The sequence below is a fragment of the Neomonachus schauinslandi genome, chromosome 16 (genome assembly GCF_002201575.2).
Source record: "Neomonachus schauinslandi chromosome 16, ASM220157v2, whole genome shotgun sequence".
NCBI classification, from domain to species: Eukaryota; Metazoa; Chordata; class Mammalia; order Carnivora; family Phocidae; genus Neomonachus; species Neomonachus schauinslandi.
In genome coordinates, this window is record NC_058418.1 from 42,695,764 (window position 1) to 42,715,273 (window position 19,510).

At 38.4% G+C, this 19,510-nt stretch overlaps 1 protein-coding gene across 1 annotated transcript in view; it reads left to right on the forward strand.

Moving 5' to 3' along the window:
* LOC110594228 (cytochrome b5 type B) overlaps positions 1-15,781 on the forward strand; it is a 35,076-nt gene extending 19,295 nt beyond the window's left edge. The window contains exons 2-5 of the mRNA XM_021705726.1: positions 767-895; positions 1,418-1,447; positions 11,269-11,297; positions 14,831-15,781. Of these exons, the coding sequence (XP_021561401.1) occupies positions 767-895; positions 1,418-1,447; positions 11,269-11,297; positions 14,831-14,921 (279 nt within the window). The 3' untranslated portion in view covers positions 14,922-15,781. The remainder of the gene's footprint in view (positions 1-766; positions 896-1,417; positions 1,448-11,268; positions 11,298-14,830) is intronic.
* Positions 15,782-19,510: the final 3,729 nt, after the last annotated feature.

Genomic DNA, 19,510 nt, shown 5'->3' on the forward strand with positions numbered 1-19,510 from the left:
ACACACATATATGTATCTGCTTTTTAAAGTCACAGATGGTAGCCTATTATATAAACTACACCTCTACAAAGTATTTCGTATCTTTATGTCATTTGATACAATAGTAGTTAAGATAGGTGCTCCTGTTATCTCCATTTTATAAACAAGAAAGCAAAGACCTCTCTGTTTCTTAGTACCTTGTCCAGGGACACATAGCTCGTCAGTCATAGACAGGATCTACTTCCTAGGTATAGAGGGAGTCATTTTGGTGCCACTGATTGGACTTTTTATCTTGAAACCATTTCAGACGTACAGAAGAGTTGCAAGAATAGAATAAGGAATTGCATATACTCCTTGACCAGAGTCTCCATTTGGGTTTCTGCGGCCGTCTGGGTAATGTTGGCAAAAAGAGTTAAGCCGGGAGCACACGTTGTTCTAGTTGTGCTGTCTTGCTAGCCTCCTTCAGTCTGGAACTGCTCTTAGGCTTTCTGAAGCTTTTGTGACCTTGATGTTTTTGGTGATCACAGGCCGGTCGTTTTGTAGACTCTCTCTCAATTTGCTGTTGTCCTAGATTTCTCCCCAGTTAGGCCAGTATTATACACTTTTGGTGCGAGTATCACCAGTTATGTTGTGTTCTTCCCAGTGCATCCCATCAGCTGGCATACGGTGGTGAATCGTCCCACGACTCCCGTTAAGGAAGGAAAAAAAAAGCAGAAGAGGGGAAAGTAACATAAATTAGTTTTCATTTCCGCGGGCCCAATGTTCAGCAAATATCTTTTCTTTGTAGCATCCTGGGGGAGAAGAGGTTCTGCTGGAACAAGCTGGTGCAGATGCAAGTGAGAGCTTTGAAGATGTCGGCCACTCCGCTGATGCCAGAGAAATGCTAAAGCAGTACTATATTGGTGATGTGCATCCGGTAAGAACGAGCTGAGCTAGGAGTGCTTACAGAGACGAAGCTGCTGAACAGCCACAGAACACAAGGAGGGGGAATGAATCATTAAAACGGAAACTCATTGAACCCAGCCATCAGGCTACATATTCTCCCAAATCCTTTTGCCCGCTGTGCCAAGATACAGCTTCTTGTATGTAAAGCAACACCGTTAGTTATCTGAAAAGTTAAGGGAAGTGATTTTGGAATTTTTTTTTTAATTGATTTTTGTAATGCAATTACATCTCTACCTAAAAGAATGATTTGGTGGTTCTTGGAAATTCCTTGCTAAAGGTGGTAACTGTGGACGTTCTAACAAGGGACCCTGATAGGCCCAGAGTTGGGGCAGGGAGAGCATCTGCCTTTCTACAGACCTTGATGTCTCTCAGAGAATTCTCTATTACCAGAATGTATTCTCATGGTCTAAGGTTAGAAACAAGCACATAGTGCCCAGGGTGAGAATTCATTTGGATATGACTTAAAATATTACTTGTTTTCCTTTTTTAACAGAATGACCTTAAACCTGAAAGTGGTAGCAAGGTAAGAAGTCATCTCTTTTTCTTATGTGTTTCAAGTGTTTATATTTCTATTTACTCAAATAGAACGGCTTTTAAAAAAATTAACAAGAGAAGTGTTTACTTTTCCCCCCAAGCAAAAATCCTGTTTTTTCAGGAATTTGGACTGAGTGCCATCTCAGGAAAAAAAGAATAGCTGAGTCTTAAACAGTAGGAAACATTTTGTTCATGCTTCTATTTGCTTTAAAAAAAAAAAAAAAAAAAAAGGAAATTCTAAAGCCAGTATGGTTTTGAAAGAAATTAGTTTATGGGTTCAGTGTAGAAAAGTATTTCTTATTCTTACATTAAATAGTACAGGTGATAACAATTCTGTGTTGGAAAAAATCATTGGAAAATTGATTTTCACTTAAAAGTCTGAGGAGTTACAGATTGAAGTAATTGACTGGAATGGGCCTTTCTGTCCCTGTTACCCAGATTTAATCCTTTTATCGTATAGGCTCACATAGGCCTATACTCATTTCATTTACTCAGTGATACAGCAAAAATGAAAGAGTAAATATTTGAAAAACTTAATGTGCACTGCATAACATACCAGGCATAAAATATGAAAGCCTTTTAGCTTCCTACAAGCGGGGCTCTTCATTGCCCTTATTACTTCAGGCTTTTTCTTGACTTCCTCCTTCAGACAGCTATCAGGTTACCCTTTCACTTAAAGGGACAGCAGTTCATTTGCTACCAGAACATCATTGCTGGACAATGTCGGCAATCTGTTGCTGTGCAATCCAGAGTGTTTGTGGAAATTAACTCTTCCGTCTTGCTACACTCTGCTATTCTGAATTGTTGAATTGTTTATGAGGGGGGGTGAAATGATTCTTTTAAATGCTTCCGGAGCACTGTTGGTTGGTCTGTCTTCCCCCTCCTGGCACATGTAATGAAGGTCAAGTTTGAGCTGTGCGTGGCCTTGCTGAATATATTGGACCTGTCTAGAAGACATTGGTCTTGGTTAAAGTAAACATTTAATTCAAGGGATATTCCCATTTGTGCCAGAGATACACGTTGTATCTAGGAGCCATAACCCTTTCACACATCAATCATGAGAGCGTCTTTACTAAAACAATAGAAAATATTTTGGGAATTATAATTGTCTAAAAGTCTACAAATTGCTTCTTGTTGCTATTTTTCTTCCTTGGTGATTCAGTATGTGGTGAGGACCATTCTTGGGAATGGAGTGCGGTGTTTTTCAGATTCTGTCCCTTGGACCACCTGTGTTGGAATCCCTGGGCATGTTTCTGAAGTGTCTATTTCTTGCTTCCACTACTACTGATTCGTAGTCTTTGGAGGTGGGACTTGGGAATTTGCATTTGCAGTAACCCAGGTAGCCAAGCACCAGGCTTTTTGCTAAATGATGTGCCCATCTTTCCATTTGAAAACTTGGGGAACTTTAATTCTCTCCTGCAGGAAGCACGGTCTACCTGGGATAGGCCAAAGAATGAGTTAGAGATGTCTCAGCTAAATTAAATCTGCTGAGCCTTGGACTTTTTGTAAGAAATACAGAAAAAGAAACCCTTTCAACTCACTGAATTCTGTATTAATTTAGAAGTTTCCAAATGTAGTTTGGCCCCTGCCTGGTATAAACAGTGGCTAAAGGCAGTATATTCAAAGCTGTTTTCCTTGTGTCTGTTGTACCCAAAGGACAGTCTCCATTAAGTGGAGAGTAGGTTATAGAGTGTTCCCAGTCATGCTGCTGTATTTTAGGCAGATCAGGCAAGAAAACCTTTGGCAAAAATTTCAAGGCCATCTACATAGGTTTTCACAGAGCTATAGTCCAACCTGATTCCGGTTCCAGGAAGAAAGTCCTGGTCCCTCAGATTTATTTCTTACAACGATTTTAAATAGGCACTTCTGTATCTAGGATGTAGATGTCTCCTTTCTTAATTTTTCTTCACTCACCATGGAGTAATGGATGTAAAATTCATTTCATTAATACTTTCTTTTGGGGGCGCCTGGGGGGCTCAGTCATTAAGCGTCTACCTTCGGCTCAGGGCATGATCTCAGGGTCCTGGGATCGAGCCCGGCATCGGGCTCCCTGCTCGGCAGGAAGCCTGCTTCTCCCTCTCCCATTCCCCCTGCTTGTGTTCCCTCTCTCGCTGTGTCTCTCTCTGTCAAATAAATAAATAAAATCTTAAAAAAAAAAAAACAACTTTCTTCTGGTTACAGGTTCCTAAACCTCTACAAAGAAGTGATTTTTTTTTCTTTTTTAAGCCTAATTAAGAGGTGACTTCTGCCTCAGGGGACGGAGTTTTCATTTCCCTTCTCTTTCTTTTCCCTTCCTTCATTTCTCCACTTCTCTCCTCCCCCCACAGCTTCCCATCTCTTCCCTGCCTGAAACTACTCCCCCCCCGCCCCGCCCCCAGCAAAATTAAAAAAAAAAGCCACTGAGAATGTGCTATTCCAGAGTAGAAATCAGAAACCTTTCCCCAGTTTTTTGGCAACTACCTTTCCCACTCCTTTTGCTACAACAGAGGTAAATAATTGATGGTCACCATTGTTTTCTTGTTAGATTGATAATGTCTGAGGTCCAAGGCCCTGAAATATACAAAACTAAAATGCAAAAGCTTAGAAACTACAGATCTGGCAGCAGATGTTTTGCTCACCTGCTTCAGTCGTAGATAATGGATTAGAATTACAAACCTTTTGGGCGCCTGGGTGGCTCAGTTGGTTAAGCGACTGCCTTCGGCTCAGGTCATGATCCCGGAGTCCCGGGATCGAGTCCCACATCTGGCTCCCAGCTCAGCGGGGAGCCTGCTTCTCCCTCTGACCCTATCCCCTCTCATGCTGTTTCTCTCTCTCTGTCAAATAAATAAAAATAAACAAAATCTTTAAAATAAAAAAATAATAAAAAAATAAAAAGAATTACAAACCTTTTTGTCTCTGTGAATCTCTTCCTCCCTGGAATAGTCCCCATGCTGAGAGCCATCAGTCTTCTATTCCTACTTGAGTGAACATTTTTTTGGTCTGCTTTGGATTATGGAAACTCAACTTAGAAACACTTGGTGTTGGGACGCCTGGGTGGCTCAGTCGTTAAGCGTCTGCCTTCAGCTCAGGTCATGATCCCAGGGTCCTGGGATCGAGCCCCGCATCGGGCTCCCTGCTCCGTGGAAGCCTGCTTCTCCCTCTCCCACTCCCCCCTGCTCTCACTATCTCTCTCTCTGTCAAATAAAATATTTTTAAAAAATTAAAAAAAAAAAAAGAAAAGAAACACTTGGTGTTTTCTGTGTCATTTTGGCTGCCTGTCTACTGTAGAGCGAGTAAGCTAGACACATTTGTGGTCCATGATGTTTCTCTTTGGATGATGCGTCCACTTGTGGGTTCGTTGTTTGAGCTGCCGGCAGTTGAGGAGATGAGGTACATACACGTGCTAACCTGGCAGAAGTAGTCAGTACCATTTCATTCGTTTATTCAGCAGATACTATCTAGGTGACAGTTCAGCGGCTCCAAGTATCATTACAATGAGTAGACTCAGTAACCTGACCATTTTCCCATTTAAATTTTTGAATGGGTAGTACACGATGTACATGGCAAAAAATTGAAATAGTGCAAAAAAGTGTACTTTTATATATACGTTTTATATATAAATAAAACCTACCCTTTATGTATAATTATGTTAATTATATATAATACATAAATAATATATATTTATATATATATTTTACGTATATATAAAATGACTCCCTTCCATCTCCAACTCTCAGTCTCCCAGTTCTCCTTCCTCAGAGGTAGCCAGCTATCATTTTCTTGTTTTCTCTTCCCAAGAGATTCTATGCATTCATAAATATAAATGGGTGGACAGACAGATCGATCCATTGATCAATCAGTTGATAAGCAGACCAACATCCCTTCCTTAAAAAAAAATCACATACTGTTCTATACCTTGTTTCTTTTTACTTAAAATTTTTATCTTAGTGATTGTTTTTTTTTCCTACAAGAAACCCACTTTTTCTTTTAAAATTTTTATTTAAATTCTAGTTATTTAACATACAGTGCAGTTAGTGATTGTTGTTTAACAGTATCCCATAGACAAGAATTTTGATGAGATGGCATTTGCCGTACGCAACAGGATTTGATGTGTTTTTTAAAAACAAATAAGAGGGGTGCCTGGGTGGCTCAGTTGTTAAACGTCTGCCTTCGGCTCAGGTCATGATCCTGGGGTCCTGGGATCGAGCCCCGCTTCGGGCTCCCTGCTCAGTGGGAAGCCTGCTTCTCCCTCTCCCACTCCCCCTGCTTGTGTTCCCTCTCTCGCTGTCTGTCTCTCTCTGTCAAATAAATAAATAAAATCTTTTAAAAAAACAAATAAGATTGTGGGGCGCCTGGGTGGCTCAGTTGGTTGAGCAGTTGAGCGTCTGCCTTCAGCTCGAGTTGTGGTCCCAGGGTCCTGGGATTGAGACCTGCATCGGCTCCCTTCTCAGTGGGGAGTCTGCTTCTCCTGTTCCCTCTGCCTCCCCCCTCATGCTCTTTTTCTCTCTTGTTCTCTCTCTCAAGTAAATAAATAAAAATCTTTTTAAATAAATAAATAAAAACAAATAAGATTGTCTCCATAAAGGCTTAACGTGTTATTTAAACTTCATTTTTTAGGTTAAGAGTTAACTTTTGAAATTAAGTAAATTCCATGTATGTTAGAAGCAATCTATAAGTTGCATTTAAAAGTAGATACATATTTTTCTTCCTGATGCTACTCACTTTTGTTATACAATAGTTTTCTAGAACACATACATAATTATCAGTTTACCTTCTCTTTTATGGGAGAGAAACTAAAAAGAATACATTGTTTATAATTATGTAATGTAGTTACTTAGTTGCATCATACCAAAAATTTCCTTCAAAGAATTGTTTAATATTCCTGTCATACATAAAACCTAGTTCATTAATGTTTGGAATGGTTGTGCAGGTGCTCTTTAGCTGAGCAGTGATTGCTCTTTACCAAATAATTTTGCATGGTTGATTCACTGTTCCTGATTTTGTCTAACATTTCTTTTTTGAAACATACTATTTTGAAATAAAGCATAGAATGTAATGGCAAAATCCGTCTTGTAAAACAAAATATCCATTGCTGAGGCATCTCAAGGATTACTGTCTTCTCATAATGCTTTATTTAGAAATAGTGTGTAGTTTTGCATAAGAAGGTGTTAGAAGGATAAGGTAACATCTTTTTCAAATTAGTCCTCCAGTGTTAGAACAAATTTTTCACTTCTTTGGTCCCAGTAGAAATTACTCTGTGAATGTTGAAATTTTTTCTTCAGTGATATCTTATATATGTTATCACAGTGGGTTCTCGAGAGAGTCATACAGAAATTTGTCTTAAAGGGTGTTTTTCATCTTTGAATTTTGTCCTTACATGCAGGGAGATATTTTTTACTTGACTGGGCTGACTCTAGGGATGATACATACTTTACAAGACAGTAATTATTAATACACTGGAGCTTCTTGAGAAGGCTGTCCTCAAGATCCGCACATGGGGGACGCCTGGGTGGCACAGTGAGTTAAGCGGCTGCCTTCGGCTTGGGTCATAGTCTCAGGGTCCTGGGATCGAGTCCCACATCGGGCTCCTTGCTCAGCGGGGAGCCTGCTTCTCCCTCTGCCTCTGCCTCTGCCTCTCCCCCTGCTTGTGCTCTGTCTCTCTCTCTCTCTCTGACAAATAAATAAAATCTTAAAAAAAAAAAAAGATCCGCACGTGGCCATGTCATAGTTGGGACTATAAAATGTTGAAATCATGTATTTTAATAGTCAAACTTTTTAGATTTTAAGAAATTAATACTGAAATTCATATTGTGACAGTTCATGCTATAAAGTCCATTGTATTATGGGGGGAAAATCCTTTCCAGTGGTGTTTGAAACCAAAAGTTCCAAAGTTGTTTTTTCATAAGTTACTGGCCACATAGAAACCACAGTGTTCTAAATAAAAAGCTGCAAAAACTATCGGACCACCCAAATACTCATGAGCTGCACTGAAGGTGTCATGTGGCTAAAAATCCACTTTTTCCAATTTTAAATACTTGGAATCCTCTTGGAATAGCAAGCATCTAATTTAGGAAATAAAACATAAGCTCATAAAAAAAAAAGGTCCTTATACACTTGCGGTAGGTTTCCCTTCTATTTAAATCTCTGAAAGTCTAAACTGTTTAGGCTGAAGGTTCACTTTATAAATGCCCTATCTATATACTTTAATGCATCATAATCATAATTCTGGTGCATTGTTTCCTATGTTTATGTTCTGTTGACAGAGTACACTATTCCTTAAGCATGTGTTTTCCCATGTTTTTTCAAAAATGGTTTTCATGGTGAAACCATGCCCACTGACCCCTAAATCCTTTCATGTATGTTTGCCAATTACTACATTTCTTTGTCATTCTCTTAACCATATCAAAGAGAGTCCATACTTATGGTACAGTGCCTCTTGGAATCATAGTATCTAGAAGAGCATATCTCTGTATACCAGGTATAAGATAGAAAAATCTACATGTGGGTAGTGCTCCTTCAGTCTTTCCAGACATGGGAGAATAGTGTTTCCTTCTCTCTAACCTTTAGAAGGCTGCTATTGTAGATTTTGCTGAAATGCCCTTGGGCCAGAAAATTGTGTTGAGTTAATTAAATATGGCTTTAGAATTAGAGTTTATCTGGTCTGAACCTTTCATTTTATAAGTGAGGAAACTGATTTACCTTTGAACTTGAAGGCTGTAGATAGTTTCAGTTATGAGCAGCTTAATAAAAAGGCTACTCAGATATTAGGAAATATTTCCTTTTACCCTACAGAGTCCATGTTTATTTATTTATTTTATGAGGGAATTAACGCCTTAATGAACCTCGAACTTAAGAAACCAGTTTATTCAAACAGTTCATTTCTGTTAATTTTGAACTAAAATCAGAGTAGGCTTAAAACAGTTTAGTAGTTCGGGGCGCCTGGGTGGCTCAGTTGGTTAAGCGACTGCCTTCGGCTCAGGTCATGATCCTGGAGTCCCTGGATCGAGTCCCACATCGGGCTCCCTGCTTGGCAGGGAGCCTGCTTCTCCCTCTGACCCTCCCCCCTTTCATGTGCTCTCTCTCTCTCATTCTCTCTGTCTCAAATAAATAAATAAAATCTTAAAAAATAAATAAAAATTAAAAATTAAAAAAAAAAACAGTTTAGTAGTTCGGAAGTGTATTCCAGAAACATGCATATTAATTACTTGGTAAGGCTTTTGGTAGAAGAACTCTGGATTTAATCTGCTCTCTTGTAACTGAAATCATATAGTATTGCAATTACAGCCTTCCATGCCAAAATTGAGCAGTCCCTGTTCTCCTGACCAAAAATCTTGCATGTAAATTAAGATGTGGGCAAGGACATAACCAGCCAGATATGCCTGAACACACAAAGGGGTAAGTTAAAGTCAATCATAAACTGCAGGAATTTCACTTAGGCATCCATTAGATTGAGCACAGAGCTTTGGAGTGGAAATGGGAATTGGGGAGCTGTGCATAGAAAGAATGGCAGGGTGGGGGTGAAGGAAGGTTTTGTGTGAACAAAACCTTTTCTTTTTAATTTTGTTAAATTAAAAATAATGTACTTGGCTTCGTCCCAAACTTGGCTGAGGTACTTGGCTTCTAAGAGCAGTGCCTTAAACAACTCTTTCATTATAGTTGATTAAAAGTGGAGTCACTGTAGTTTGGCATTTACTTAGCTGTCAGTGTCTTAAAGAGAGGGTCCACTTCTTTCTCTTCTCTTTCCTCCAGTGGTAGGGAAATTGGTCTTTTTGCCTCCAGGGATGGAATGATCTTAAAACAGGAATTGAGGTACTTAGTTTTTTTTTTTTTGTTTTGTTTTGTTTTTTAAGTGTTTTTAAAATTTTTTATTGCTTATTAGAAACTATTACAGTTGGAGCATATTATGGTCTTCTCTCTGGTCTTTCTCTTTCTTTTCTCAGTTGCTTTCTGCATTGTCTGAGTTTCACTCCAGTTAGCACACATCCCAGGCTTTTAGTTGTAAAAGAGGCTAAAGGTTTGAAATCTAGAGAATCCAGCAATATGAACTTTGGCTTTTACTATGATTACAGATTAAACATAACACATACATTACTCTATAATGCCTTCATGTAAGCCTTTCAAATTGTCCTAGTTTTTTTAATACTGACTGTACATTTTTTGTTCCAAAATCATTGGTATATATGTGGATAAAGCATAAAAGACCATGGACATTTTCTTGATGAAATTCAATTATTTCATGGCTACTATAGTGGAATCTTTTATAAGGCAACATTATAAGTTAATCTGACACACACACTACCATAACTACTACAACCACCACCTTCCAAATGTATAAAACAGTTGCTGTATTCCTCGAAGATCGACTAGTAATATGTTTTAATTAACCTGACTGATGATATTCTAGTAGAAATGTCCCAGATAGCAGTTAATCATCCAGGTCTCAAAGAAGTATAGTAGTTTATTTATGTGCTTTATCTGAAACTTTTTATTAAAAGTTTTACTTGCCTGTAGGCTAATTTCTTTTGGGTTTGGGGCATGTATTCATTTGCATGGCAGTGTTTGGGTATATGAAATTAAAACTCATTTCATGATCTGCTCTAAAGTATCTAGACCAGTATGTAGGGTTTTTCGAAATTCTTGGTGATTACTGAAAATTGTGGTTAAACAGAGTTAATATTCTGTGTTCACACCCTAGCATACTTCTACATATTGGCAAAGAGGATATTTTGGGCAGCAGTAACCTATGCTAATGGCTTTGTCCTCTGGCAGTAAGTTAGCAGGCCTTTTGTATATACAGCTAATTAATGGACTCTAGAACTTCATTTGATATTTACTTAAATTGGATTTAAAAATTTTAATAACAGCTTTATAAGATATAATTCACATACCATCCAATTTACCTCTATAAGATGTACCAGTCAGGGGGTTTTAGTATATTCATAGAGCTGTGCCACCATAATCACAATAATTTTGGAACATTTTCATCATTCCAGAAAGAAACCTCATACCATTAACAGTCATTCCTGTTCCCCTCCAACTTCTCTTCCCCTGTTGCCACCCACCCCAGCCCTAGGGAACCACAGATCTACTTTCTGCCTCTAGATTTGCCTATGCTGAACCTCTCATACAAATGGGTTTCTATAATACTTGTATAATATGTCGTGTTTTGTATCCAGCTCCTTTCACTTAGCATAATGTTTTCAAGGTTCATCCATGTTGAAGCATGGATCAGTACTTTATTACTTTTTATTGCCAGAAATTTGCTTTTAAGGTTATTTTGATATTTCCCCCCCTTAATTCCATTCTTCCCATTTCATTATTAAATAAGCCTTAGGCTTTCTAATCATAATTATTATGATTTCAGAGAGTAACCAGTTCATTTCTATAAGCCACAAAGCAATCATCTGCATGCTCTAGAGCATTTCACATTTGATCTTTTTGACACAGTTTTGATTTTTTAAAATACGTTTTCAGAAAATGTGGTCTTTGCTACTGCCAGTGGCAAGCCCAGCTGAACTAGGCATGTCATTGTGACTGCAGCTAGTTCATTTCAGTATAGTTTGTATCAAGTCTTTTTTTTTTTCTACATCTAAGAAAGTTTAGGCCATTTTTCTATGCTTTCCTTACTTGTTCTTCACTAGGGAGTACCAGTATGTTATCAGAAATAGAATTCTTGGTCCTCCCAGTGCATTAGGTTTATAAACATCAAACTGCATGAAAGATGAAGTTCTGTTATCAGCTGCAAAGTTTATATAGATATTCAGGAAGATTTACATACTTATTAATCTTCTTTGTTTCTCTTGGTAACTTTTGAATATGCATCTTCTTCAGGACCCTTCGAAAGATGCTCCATGCAAAAGGTTAGTATACCCTTAATGGACTTCCTTATGTTCAACATAATGTCTGGCCAGAGGTTCTTCCATAAATATACATGTATAACATAATTGAAGAATACAGTTTGACTTGGGAAGAAAAGTAGGGAATATAGTCAAGAGTATTGTGAAAGTATTATATGGTGACAGATGGTAGTTACACTTGTGGTGAGCACCGCATAAGTATCAACTTGTCAAACCACTGTGTTGTACACCTTAAACTAATGTAATATTGTATTACTATATTTCCAGTATATGTTAACTACATTTCAGTTTTTAAAAAGTACCAGTCAGGGGGTTTTAGTATATTTTTTTGGCCAAAATTACTGCAAATTCAGTGGTTCCTTACCATTAGCAAAATTAATTTTGACAGTTTGAATCGTTTTGAGTAATCTCAAAAGTTCATGCTTTGAGTAATTTTTAAATCATGTTGTGACATAATTTGGAATCGCATTTGGTGAGAGGCCAGTGCATGGACAGCTAACTACTGTTAAGTCAAGCCAACAGTCTCTGCAGCTCAGCCCCGCTATGCAACTTCCACTTAAAACTTAATCTCATTTAATCCTCACAACCACTCTGTAAGGTATGTGCTATTATTGCATTTTATAGAAGGAAAAAATATGCATTGCATGCGTATTCAGGGATTTGGGGTTTTTTTTTTCAAAGGTTTACTTCAAATATCCCTTGCCGTGGTTTTAGGAATACAATAGTATGAGCTCTGGAAGGTATACATTTGCCTCAATTTAATTTGAGGTTAAGGACAGAGAATTTAAAAAATTTAAACTTAAAGGAAACTATTAATAAATTCGCCTTCCTTAATATTAAGATCTTACGCTCAGCCAAATACTCTGGAAAGAATTTGAAAACACAGGCCATAAACTTGCAGCAGACTTAGGCTACACATAGCACTTGTTAAGAATTATTATGCAGGGGCGCCTGGGTGGCTCAGTCGGTTAAGGGACAGACTCTTGATTTCAGCTCGCGTCATGGTCTCACGTGTAGTGAGATTGAGAGCCCAGCGTTGGGCTCTGTGCTCAGTGGGAAGTCTCCTTGAGATTCTCTCCCTATTCCCCTCCCCCTACTCATATGCTTTCTCTCTCTCTCTCTCTAAAATAAATAAATGCATCTTTAAAAAGAAGAATTATTATGCAGAATACATAAAGAATTCCTACAAATCAATTTAAAAAATTTAGTAGACTATGAGAGAAAAGACTTAAACAAGCACTTCACAGAAGAGGAAACCCAAATACAGGCACATGAAAAAAAAAAAGGTTTAATTTCACTTGTTATCAGAGAGATGCAAATTAAAATCATAAGGTAGGGGCGCCTGGGTGGCTCAGTGGGTTAAGTGTTGGACTCTTGGTTTCTGCTCAGGTCATAGTCTCACGGTCGTGAGATCTAGCCCTAAGTTGTCTCCTCACTCAGTGGGAAGTCTGCTTGAGATTCCTTCCCTCTCCCTCTGCCTCTCCCCCTGCTTGCTCATGTGTGCTCTTTCTCTCTTTCAAATAAATAAATAAAATATTTTAAAAATAATAAAATAAAATCATAAGATATATTTTACAACTACCAGGTGGGCAAAAATTGAAAATTCTACAGATAAGAGAAGTTGTTGAGGAAGTGGATCGCCAAGGTTCTTAGGCCCTCTTAGGGGAGCATAAATGGGTACAATCACTTCGGAAAAGAATTTGGCATTATCTAGTAATTTTGGCAATATGAATAACTTTTGACCCAGAAATTCCATTTCTAGGGATATATTTGAGAGAAATGTGTGCACAAGTATGCCAGGAAACACATACATAGAATGTTCATAACAGCATTATTCAAGATAGCAAAATACTGGAAACAACCCAAATAACCATTCCTTAATAAAATGAATCCAAAAAATAATAAAATGGAATGAATCCATTCTGGTATATTCATAAAGTGTAATACTACAAAGCAATAAAAACAAATGAGTCACAACTACATGCAGTAACCTGAGCAAATCTCCAAAACCAGAGTTCTGTCTTGTGGCTGGGAAGTTACTGTTGCACCTAAAACTCTTCTGGTGCAGCATAAATCCGTTTCCTCTGCTTCTATCCCCAGTGACAGCTAAGTATTACAAAGGATTGTATGAGAACTGGTGGTCAACCATTCTCAGTCTTTTGCACGGAAGAATTTCTCTTCAGTGTTTTCTCAAGGACCCTACTTTTGTCTCTTGTGGTTCTCCAAGATACCTGAATTGATTACCTTTCTGGGGACATTGGACTTCAAAGTTCCCATGTGCCATAGTGCTGTTGTACATGCCAGTTTGCTTGCTTGCTTTTTTACACTAAGCTCCTTGGCTGACATTCTAAACTCTGGGGCAGCTTTCTGCCATACTTAAATGTACAAAGTGCCAGGCATGTTTAGGCAAGGAGAATCATTTTTGTTATTGAAACTCGGCTGGTTTTATTGGCTTCAAAACCTTTTAATACCAAGGCTGCGTATGTCTTAGTAGAGGGGCATGCAGGTCATTTGGATCATGGAAAAATTACACTTTAAAATGAGCAGTGCTAATGAGCTGAATAGAGAAGAATTATTTTAAAGAGAGTGATGACAATCCTGAAGTTCCTAAGGAAAGTCTCTTACAGGACTTCTCAAGCCAACTGCGATTTATTTAACTTTATTTGACCTTATTTTTTCCCCCTAAAGATTTATTTATTTATTTTAGAGAGAGAGCAGGAGGGAGAGGGAGAAAGAGAATCTCAAGCAGGCTCAATCAGGGCTCGATCCCACGACCCTGAGATCACGACCTGAGCCAAAACCAAGAGTTGGTTGCTTAACTGACTGAGCCACCCAGGCACCCCAACTTTTTTTTAAGCCAACTGCCATTTATTTATTTAACTTTTCAATATGTTCTATGTGGGTGTGTATCCTTGTTAGTGTCCAAACTTAACTAGAGACTAAGAGGATGGGTCTGGAATCAGACGGGTTGACTCAATTCGCTTTGTGATTTTGGGTACAAGGCTTGTATTCTCTGTGTATATGAGAGTAATAGTAGTACCTATTTCATAGGGTGGTTTTGAGGATTAAATTTAGAAAATACATGTGAGACAGATAAAACATTGCCAATAGTTGTATCAGATGGTATTGCTTTTAAATTTGTAATTATGTCTATAAAATGGTGGCTTTTTTCCTGTTTAAAAATGTTAATTATAAAATATGTAAAAAACAAAGCGCAAAGAAGAAAAATTTAAGCCATCCGTAATCCAGATATAACCACTACTTGTCTTTGTAAAAACATATAAAGAACTGTATATGTATGTATATATTTTTTCATCATACTATGCATTGTGTTTTTAATGTTTTAAAACTTACTGTTTAATATTATCATACCAATCCGAATGTTTTTTCCTGCTACTTGGGTGCTAAAAGCGGTTAAACTTCCCAAAGTAAATAAAAACTCTTTGCTCATAAAAATGTGAAAATGTGGGTGTTGAGAGATAGCAAATGTTTGGTATCAGGTGTTCACAGCTTCATTGCTTTCCCCCCACTTCTAGTTGCTGGTCGTACTGGATTTTGCCCATCCTAGGCGCTATTGTCTTAGGTTTCCTGTACCGTTACTACACGGCGGAAAGCAAATCCTCCTGAGGAGACCATGTGGAAGTTGGAAAGCATATCCATTGGGAGTGCGAGCTAGAGACTCGTTTGGAGGCAGAGCGATGCCCTCTTCTCGAATCCTGCTGGGTGTGTGCTTCCCCCTTGGAGGCCAGATGGTTGGCCAGACGCCCACCCCAGACCTGGGGCCAGTGTCCTTCATTTCCCAGAGCCTTACTCCCAAAGCACCTGCTCATTGTTCTGTGTCCCTGCCAATGCCCCTCCCTCTGCTGGCTTCCACCAGCCCCTTCGTGTTTCTGAACTTGGTTTTATAATTACAATCCGAATGTCCTAGTGACATTGTCCTTTGGTGAAAATGCCTGCTTTCCAGTTCCTTGATGTACATCAGATGTTCTTAACAGGGCAACACACTGGTTCTGAAGCTTTCCTTTTTCCATTTTTCTTCTGACTTCATTCTATTATTTATCATAAGGGGTTTAATTAATGAAGTAAAGTTGCACACCTGTGACAAAACACAACTGCCAGATGATCTCGTTCCTTGTTTGTATTTGTTCAAATTCGGAAGGACCATGAATCCTGTCCTCCCTCTGGAGCTAGGGTAGCTAGAGGTAGCTCTTGCCAGCCCCAGGTCCGCCAAGTGCTGCTGGACAGAACTGTGCTTCTGTCGTATGTCTTGGGAGCAGAGAGGAAGAGGGAAGGGGAGAGATGAATTGGGGTGAGTGATAGGGTGAATTCCTAGTCCTCTTTGTTTCGCAAAATATTGAAGACACTACTTAGGACGGGAATTAAGGGAAAGCACCAAAGACTTCATTCTTTTCTTTTCTTTTTTTTTTACCCCCCCAAAGACTTCATGCTCTACTTTGGTGTGGCACCACTTTGTAGCCATCTTCTTTCTTTTCCCCCCAGCTGTCTTACTGCTTAGATACAAATTTATAATTCTATCTGTAGAACTTTACCAAAATTTTTTTAAGATTAAGATTAGTGAATTTTTTCACTCCCCGTTTTACAAAAACAAGAGTCCAACTTGATCAAAGCTACAGTAGCTGATCTTCTGTTAGCCCCAGTAAAAGAACTTCCATAGTGAAGTGGCCTTCGAAAGGGGGAGAGCGTGACAAGAGAATGTTTTCCATTTCGTCCGGATTTTACCTCCATGGCTCCAATTTGTGGTTTTGTTGTTTTTCCATTGATGGGGAAAAGAAAAAAACAACCAGCTAGAAGTTTTGTTCCTTTTATTCCTTTAATTGAAGAGTAGGTTATTATTTAGAAGAAATACTATTTATTAGTGAGTGTTCCTTATTGGTTCAGGAATTTCTCTGGCTTATTTGACTTTACTTTTTTTTTTCCCCCTATGGAAGCAGCTGAGGAGACAGTGTATGGGCTGTTTTCTGCCAACAATTGTTTGTGGTAGTTTTTCTCCCCATCTTTTAAGCATTACCAGTTTGCTTCTGAGCCACTATCCTGTGCAGCAAGGAGCAGCTTGGTTCCAGAAGGACCATGGACACTACTCAGTATCTCCCCCCGCCCCACCTTCACTTCCAACTTGCCACGGACTTGACAAGACAGAAAAGGCCCCCGCAAAGCAGCGTCTGCCCCTGCAGACTATTTAAGAGAAGGTTCAACCCAGGTCCTGTCGTGAATTCAGAATTCATCAAAATAATGTTAACCTTGTATTTGCACACTTGGATATGATATTATAAAGAAATTTTAGGGGATTTTTGGCAGACTTTTATATATCAGGGGTGTGGGAATAGTCAAACTTCTATCTTTAGAAAATATTTTGTATAAGATGCCACTTTTAGACAATTTATTGAAAAAAACCTTTGGTGATTATGTAACAAAAGTGGTGTGACTATTGATGCTCCTCCCATTTGAAGGCATAAGGAAGGGCTGCCTTGAATAAGAATTGGTATATAATTGCTGTAATAATTAAGCTGCATGATTACATGGGCCACATTGGGGTAGAAATGACAAACAAAGGACTATTGAGGAACTGGAAGGGGAACATTGAGGCTGAAACTAAGCCAGCAGATAACTTGGATCAATTAAAAGTATATTGGCAGTCTCCAAAATTAAATGAAAAACATCTGGCTGATAAGAAATGTTAAAGAGTTATAGTCTTAAGTAAAATTGGTGGGTTGTTTTTTTTTTAATATATTTTTAGGGTGAACACTAACATAAAAGGTAGCTTTTCTATTTCATATTGTTTTTCTTTTCCTGTTTATATCTGGACTTGTTTTTCCTCAGAGCCAGAGGAAAAGATTTTCAGACTTTGTCTCTGCTGTCCATGAAATCCATCCAACACCCAGGGCTTCTTTTGATCTACTCCTGATGTCACTTTGTACTAGAAAAACCACGTTTGGGTCCATTCACTGTTACTCTGCTGAGCCAGACGAAAGGTAGAGCTAGTGTGCAAATTTGCAGAGGTTTTTCTAAACAGTAGAATAATACAATAATACAAATCCATCAAAAAGGACTTCTTTTAGGAGGTAAACTCAAATTCTCCTAACAGTCTCAACAGCGGTAGGTCACGAAAACCCTTCTGGAGAGTAAGTGGAGCCAGTCTCTGTTGGCTGATGGGCCCCGGAGGGCTGGTCTCTGGGGTGGTGGCTTGTTCGTTCCTGAGGAGGACCAGTTGTGGCCGCACACTATGCTGTACACATGATGGCTGGAGGTCACAAAAGGAGGAGATGAGGGACAACGTGTGCCACCCACATGGGGATATGAGTACCAGGTCTCCAAAATTTCCTAGCCCCTGTCCCTTAGTAATTGGTTTCGGTTTCTAAACAATTCCACATTTGTAAAGACAATAAAGTGGGGACAAAGTTGATGCTGTGTTTAGTTCTTTTGCGACCTCTTAAGCAGAAACAAAAATCCACTGGCACCTATAATTTGAGCCTGTTAAGTTCTTTTAGCAGTTGCCATAAATGCATATGTTGTGAGATAAGAGCATTGTTGAGTTTATACTCATTGAGTTCCGATGTGGAGCAATGAGAAATGCTTTATATTTATAGGCCAGGTATATCATTACTTATGGTATCTCGTGCTTCAAATCTCAAGTGATACCTATCTGGTTAAATTCCATTTTAGGAGATTGAAATGCAGAACATTAATGTTCTTTACTTCCTTTCCTGAGAGAAATGGATTCAGACATGTCTTGTCTCAACAAGAGATTGTTTTTTTTTTTTTTAAACCATCTTACTCTGTTGCCAAATATCACAAAAGTAATGGGGAGTTTAGTTCACATTTGGCTGTTGTTCTCTGAAAGGGCCTGGTTTGGAATTTGTGGGGGTGATTTCAGAGGGAGGTTCCAGAAAGCAGAGAGGTATTTGTCAAGTTACCTACCCAATATCTAGCATCTTACTCATAAGTTTTAGGAACTGCTCTTTTCCTGTACCTATATTCTACGTGTGCTCGTTGGGCAAAATATTATGATTCTTTAACTTCCTTTCTTTTTACTTTACCCTCAACTGTGAACAAGTAATATTAACATTCCTTTTGTGTATTCAATAATGGAGTTTGTTTACCTATGTTATTTCAGCATATTTTGAACAAAGATCTTTGTCTCTTTCTGCTGGAATGTGCACACAGTGAATGTTTGTTAGCTACACACAATAAAGATACTGTTTTCCTTTTCTTGCCCTGACTACAGTTATTAATTTTTTTTTTTTTTTTTTAAAGCAGAAGTGTTGGCTCTGTAATCCTAAGGTGTTCTGGAAGAAAAGAATTTGAGAAGCATGAAAGTTACCTGTATCTGTGCTAATACTGTGTTTAGTGTAACTTGCTGGACAGTTCTGTGGTTCTTCAGTATTCCTTCTGCTGCCCTTTCTTTGAAGTTAGTTGCTCGGTTCATAATCACAAGAGGCAAAAATCAAGACTTTTGCTGTATTAATGGACATGAAGTGGCAACCAAGTAGACCAGTTGGGAGTTCTGTTTTTACTGAAACGATCTGGTAAAGAGAAGCCAGTACAAGGTAATAATATTTTGTTATCTGCAATTCCAGTCTTCAAATGATTGTTTTTCTTGGAAATAGCTAAACTGTTGGGGAAAATTAAACACTGAGATTGAAGTTCTAGCGACTGTGTTAATTAAACAAGGGAAATAAACAATTTTTATAATTACCTTTAAAACGTACTGATAGCCTTCTAACATTACTAATGAGACATCGTTCATTAGGGCTTGGTTATTTCACTGTCACATGAATTACCAACAGGAAAGGATAGAAAGGATAGGCCCATTCTTACTACTAGTGTTTGAATCTAATATTTAGTCTCCAGTCCTAATACTTCATATGACTGCACTCTTCATGATACCGAGTATTTGGCAGGTGCTTGACAAATCCTGGTTTATTCCTGAAAGCCTGAGGTAGAAGATTGTGATTCCAATTATGTAAATTTAAGGTAAGAAATACCCACACAGTCTACTGAACTGCTGGCAATTGTAGGTATTTTTGGTAACCTAACATAATTAGCTTAATAGATATCTGTAGTGTATATTGAAAGGACCACTCAGCTTAATCACATATATTCTGGCATTTAAAAAACTTAATTTTTTTAAGACCTTTTTTTTTTTTTTTTTAAGTACTCTCCACCCAGTGTGGGGCTTGAACTCACAACTCCAAGAC